At 42.9% G+C, this 6,473-nt stretch overlaps 1 protein-coding gene across 1 annotated transcript in view; it reads right to left on the reverse strand.

Annotated features, from left to right (window-relative positions):
- The window catches only part of LOC104779341, a 2,425-nt gene extending 1,317 nt beyond the window's left edge, over positions 1 to 1,108 (reverse strand). Inside the window, exons 1-2 of the mRNA XM_010503695.1 lie at positions 657 to 1,108; positions 16 to 536 (exon numbers count right to left, since the gene is read on the reverse strand). Of these exons, the coding sequence (XP_010501997.1) occupies positions 16 to 536; positions 657 to 1,108 (973 nt within the window). The remainder of the gene's footprint in view (positions 1 to 15; positions 537 to 656) is intronic.

Here is a 6,473-nt window from a genome sequence, read left to right on the forward strand (position 1 = left end):
CGTCGGCCACTTTACCTTGCGGAGGGATACCCATTTGATATGGGCCGGAAGGACCAAGGTAGTCTATTAAGGGGCCAAAAGGCGTCCACCAATCGTACCAGAAATTTATCTGCTGACCGTTACCGAGCCTTGCCTTTAGGAAGCGTCTTGCAGTGTGTCTAAGGTTCAACAAGGCCTTCCAAGTCCATGAGGATTGTTTCTTTGCATCCATAGCCCAGAATGATCCATCCTTTATCTTGGTATTGCGCAACCACATAGCCCACAACGAGTCGGGGGCATCAAACAGTCTCCAAATTAATTTGAGGCAGAGTGTTCTGTTCCAAATGCTTAGGTTTCTCAATCCCAATCCCCCTTCTTCTTTTGGGAGACAAACACTACTCCAAGCGACTTTTGCTGACCCTCGCTTGGTTACATCACCATTCCACAGGAAGTTCTTGCATAGACTCTCAATCTTCTTGATGCAACCTTTAGGGAGTATAAAAGCCGACATCCAGAAGTTAAGTGTACCATGGATCACGGAGGATAGGAGTTGCAGCCTGCCCGCATAAGAAAGAGCTCTAGTTGCCCACGAGCTGAATCACTTTGTTAAGGCATCCAACAAGGGCCTGTATTCTGATATCCTGAGTTTTCTGTGCATGAGAGGAAGTCCTAAGTACCTTACTGGTAGTGATCCGATGTTGAAGCCAAGGGAAGCCATCTGGGAGGTTTCCACCTGGTTCACTCCCGCTAGGTATAAGTTTGTCTTGCTCTTATTCATTTGAAGACCTGAGGCGTCTGAGAACTCCTGGAGAACCCCAGTAATGTTTGATAGGGAAATTAGTTTCCCGTCGAAGAAAACCATGATGTCATCGGCAAACGCTAGATGGGTAACTTGGGGGTTCGAGGTGCTATTGTGAGCTCCTATGAGGTTGTTGTTGTATGCCTTCCTTAGCATCTGTGAGAAAACTTCCATGACCAATACAAATAGATAGGGTGAGATGGAGTCACCTTGTCTCAACCCCTTTGAGGCTGTGAAATGGTCGCACAATTCCCCATTGATGGCAATAGAGAACCTTGCTGTAGATATACACTGCTCAATCAGTGAGATGAAGGGCGCTGGAAACTCCATTGCCTTTAGGGTGTTGATGATAAACTCCCATAATACCGAATCAAAAGCCTTCTTAAGATCGACTTTGAGCATTCCCCTTTGCGATATGTTTTTATGGTTGTAACCCTGCACTAATTCAGTGGCCAGCAGAACATTCTCCACCAAAAGTCTGCCCGGGATGAACGCAGATTGGGAGTTGGAGACCAGATCCGGGATGACCCTCTTTAGTCTGTTTGCCAAAAGCTTAGACACTATCTTGTAAAGAGTGTTGCATCAAGCAATGGGACGGAACTCCCCCATCCGTTGAGCGTTTGGGGTTTTTGGTATGAGCGTGATGATTGTTTCATTCCACTGCTTGAGCATCTTCCCTGACCTGAAAAATTCAGTGACAGCCTCGATCACTGAGCTTCCAACTGTTTCCCACTGCGCAGTGAAGAACTCGACACAATAGCCGTCTGGTCCTGGGGCCTTGTTTCTGGGAAGCGAGAAAGTTGCTCTCTTGATCTCCTGTGGTGAGTAAGGCGCATTTAGAATCTGGAGAGCGCTTGAAGAGCAGCGTTTGGTGACAAGGGCTGATATTTCTGAAACTGTGACTGAGGAACGCGCACTTTGACCACCAAACAGACCCTTGTAGAAATTTACGACAAGGTTTTGAATTCCCTGTCTGGAGTCCACGACCTGGTCATTGTCGTCTAAGAGGAAAATTATCTCATTGAGACTCTGCCTTGTGAGAATAGACCTGTGAAAAATTTTGGAGTTTTTGTCTCCTTCTTCTAGCCAGCAGATACGCGCTCTCTGCCGTAGAAAGGATTCTTCTGCTAGAGCAAGGGTAATCCAAATCCTATGTGCTTCTTTTTCTTTTTCAACGCTCACAGAAGATGGTGCCGCTAGGAGCTCTTGCTGGCAAGCAAGCAGGTTTGCATAAGCTTCTTGCACCCTCTTTTCTATTCCTGAATAATTCTCCTTGCTAAAGTCTTTTATCACATTCTTCAGAAGTTTCAGTTTCTTTGAAATTTTGAACATTTCAGTCCCATCGAGGCGAAGAGCATCCCACCAGACCTTGATAAGTGGCCCAAAATCCGGATTTTGGTTTAGTAGAGACATGAACTTGAATGGCTTCTTACGCTTCTGCCTTTGACAGTCAAGGAAGAGGCATCCAGGGCTATGATCCGAAAAAGCGGGCTCACCAAAGATAGCTAGGGATGTGGGAAAAGCAGCCATCCATGCGTCGTTTATCACAACTCTGTCCAGCTTTTTAGCGACATGACCAGTACTATGCTTGTTCGTCCAGGTGAAGGTGCTACCACAATAAGGGAGGTCAGTCAGAGAAGAGGTGATCAAGCACTGACTTAGGTCGCGTATACCTGGAGGAATTGTGTGCACTTCATGGTTAGAGTGTTCATGAGGCAGCAAAACTTGGTTGAAGTCCACCAATACGGTCCACGGTTTTGTTGAGATAGAAGTATTCTGGGAAAGGTCTACTATCTCAGCCCACAATGTTCTCCTTGAAGCACTACAGGTGGAGGATGCATAGACCACAGAGACGACTAACTGTTCAGCAACAAAAGGCAGCTTGACTAGGCAGGTGATCATCTGGAGAGATTTGCAGATGATAGTAACCTGAACAGAGGGGTGCCATGTTAACCAAATCTTACCAAGATCTGAAAACTCATAGTTTCCTACAAAATTCCAGTCCGGGAACACACTAGATACTATAGCTTGTGAGTTCGCCTGACTGACGTGGGTTTCTATAATCCCACCAAAAACCGGTTGATTATTCCTCAACCACTTCCGTAAACTCCTACGCTTTATTTTATCGTTAATACCTCTTACATTCCAGCAAAAAATATCCATAAAGAAAGAGGGATATTAGAGGATTAGAGGGCCTCTAGCCCTAGCTCCTCGGTGATTCCTTCGCAGCATTTTTTTAGACACTACCTTCAAAAAACGGTCTGGGTCCGCTTCTGGATTGTCCTCCTCTTCAGATAGGCTGCCCGAGGAGACATCGTTTTCAGACAAATTCTGATTTTCCTTTCCTTTTCCTGCACCATTGGTTTTAGGGGACAGATGCGCGAAAAGGTTGTCACGAAGGTCTATACAGAGCTGTCCATCATCAAAACCTAGGGGGTAAGATTTATTGGAGGCTTTAGCTTGTGACTGGGAGCCGTGTTGGCCTCCGTCATTGGGGTCAGCACTAACCCTATGTCCTTCCAGAGCTGTTAGGGTGCGGGTAGATGAAGGTGTGTGGGCCTCAGTCCTTTGGTTACGCGAGTCTTCTGATGCACTTGTGGTTGTTAATGTAGGCATGACAACCTTACCGACTATGGGAAGTTGGCTTTGGATGGGCCGTTTGCCAGCTTGCTTATCCTTCTTTGCTCGAGGACAGTCTGAGGTTGGATGCTTCACCGATCCACATGCGGTGCACGTAGGAGGAGCTTTTGAGCATCTAGACACTGTATGGCCAACTTGTTTGCAATGACTGCAAAGGGAAGGCAGCCAAGGGCTAGAGACCTGGATACGCTTTATCTGGCCTGATTCGAAACATGCATTCACCGCCTCAGGCAGGGGTTTTCTAGGGTCTATCACTGTGTAGACCTTTGCTACTTCGATGTTTATCAGATTCTCTGTGTGGGGGTGAAGGCAAATTGGGTTCCCCACAAGACCAGCAATGTGTTGAAGACCCTCTCTATTGAAGAACTGTAGCGGGACACCCGCGAATTCTAGCCAAACAGGTACCATTGTTAGTTCTGGCTTTGAGGGTTGAACCTCAGGGGACCATTTAGCCACGAACATGGTTTGGCCATCGATTTGCCAAAGGCTTTGACTGAGGATTCTCCGTCGAGCATTTGGGCACGACACTTTGAAGAGGAACGAATTTCCTTCCATTTTTGAAACCGAGATGTCTTTACGTTGGCGGCTCCAAATACCATTTACTATTGCTTGTACGGCGCCTCGCGAAGGAGGTTCTTCATAAAATTGACCTAAAATGAAGCTATCCCAAGCTTTCTTGTTCCTTTCAATCACTGCGTTCGGTATTGTAACACACGCCTCGCCAGATTCAAGGGTGAAAGGAGTACCTTGTTTGTGCATCTTAATCGAGCTTCCATTGACAAGATTCTTCCATGGAAGGTCGGGTTTGCTGGTGGGGTTGTCTGTAGCCTTCGGGGGAAGGTTTACCGTCGACGGATCTGAGGTCGCCTCGTCGGCCGGGTTTCCACTGTTGGGTTCTGACTCACTTACAGGTACTGTTGAGGAGATTTCATCCACAGTAGCTGGAGCTTCGACAGTTGGAGATCCAACTCCGGCTGTCAAATCGGTAGTATTGCGGTTAGCCGAGACCGAAGAGGTCGCAGGTAACTCCGTAGATCTAGAGGAGACGGGGACACCAGCTGCTGTTGGGGACGCAGGCGATGCTGGGGTGGTAGGTGGGGACGAAAGAGAGGCTACTCCAATGGGGAGGTCCCTGGGTGGTTTTTTAGGTTTTTTCTTGGCCATGGGGACCGGCGGGAGCCAACGCCGAGATCGGCGAAGGTAGGGGTGAAAGGAGAGGGATCGCGTGTTTTAGGAGAGAAAGTCTCTTGGCGCGTGAGGCGCGTACCACACAACACTTTCTGTTACTTAGTGTATTCTTCTACTTCTTGTAGAGGAAACGAAATGGTTGAGGATGACGTTATGTCCTTAGGTGGGCAAATCAAGCTTCCTGGGAGTTGTTGGAACGGCGAGATTCGTCTTTGGGAAATTTTCGTTGTTGAGCGGCTGCCGCTGTAAGTTTATCTTGTTATCACACATTTAGCCAACCTAATTAAATTATATTGAGTTTATTTATTAAGTTAGTGGGCTTACGGTTGATTTGGTGGTCCATTGTTTTTTAAGTTTTATTATACTACATAGGATTTGTGTTTTGGCCCATTTAATTTACTGTGAAAACAGAATTTCTTTAAATCGAAATTGTGAAATAAACTGAAATTTGCACCAGAAACCTTAAAATTCGAAAAAAAAACCAAAAAAAAAAACAAAAAGCCGAAAAGACCAAATCGAATTAACCGAAAATACCGAAATCCCAGGGCTGAAGGAAGGAGATGTTAATTCTGAGTTTGGAGATATGGCTCTCATTCGATGGCCTTTGGGCCTTTTAATCTGACTGAGCCCAATTGTTTATCTCTATGCACGAAATACCCGAACATGCGTTTTGTGTTTTTTAAAAATAAAACTACGTGACGTTTTGGATTCTCACATCCGAGGTTATAGCGTTTACTCAAACGCAGTATCGCGTCGCGTCATCATCGCTCTTTTTTGTTCAAAAGACTCAAAAACGAATTGATTTTTTTCCTATATGAAGAATTTGAAAATGGATTTTTAAATAGTTATTGTATTTTTTATGGTATCTACAATGTCGGCAAAATTGACCAATATTTGATTTTTGCCCTTGTGAGTATACACGTGTGGCCACGTAATCAAATCCGTTAATAATGAATAAACTAACGAACGTTTTTAAGCTAAACAAGCATACATTTCCCGAATCGTCCTTACCTACTTTGTTTTTATTTTTCAGCCCCTGCTTACTATATTAGTAGAGTTGAAATTGACCCCAAAAGTTTTTAAAATGACAATATGGTCAATCTTTTTTCGTTTTTCTATAAAAACTGAAACATATTTTATCAAAAAAAAAAAAACAATCATAAATAACCGAAAATTTCAAAATAATGTAGACATATCTACCCCAACCAAAATTCGTAATAAATCCGGCTGAATTGATGATAACCTTATCTTTTTTTTTTTTTTGAATTGATTTTTTTTCTATATTTAAATGTCAAAATGCTAAGATAAAATAAATAAATGCTGAACAATTCAATTGTTGAATTTGAGGAAAGCCATTAATTGTAGGGAAGTACTATTACCCCCAAGACTTTTATTTTTGTCACATTGTCATCTTCTACTTTTTGAAGTGGACAAATTTTATATTATTACTTACTAATAACTTACAATAACAACAATACTTTCGCATTCCTTTCGAGGTGGCCAAAATTTATATTATTAATAAACTTATACTAAACAAATTATAGTATATATTTCCTTCGTTTTATAATATAGGATGTTTAGAGAAGTATTTTTGTTTTATAATATAGAATGTTTACAGCTTTCTATACAACTTTTAAATTAATTTTCTATTTTATATTATCGAATCTTGTTTATAATTGGTTAAACTTTATAAAAGTAAATATTCCTAATATGCATGTTTTAACTAAAATATCTTATATTTTGAAACGGAGGGAGTAACTATCGTCTATACTCCTTTTAAAAATTGATTAATTATAATTAGGAGGGTAAAATGGTAGTTAGATACTGATCACTTCCTCCACCTTCCTTTTTCATCTCCGGTAAATCA

Source organism: Camelina sativa, chromosome 3, assembly GCF_000633955.1.
Source record: "Camelina sativa cultivar DH55 chromosome 3, Cs, whole genome shotgun sequence".
NCBI lineage: Eukaryota > Viridiplantae > Streptophyta > Magnoliopsida > Brassicales > Brassicaceae > Camelina > Camelina sativa.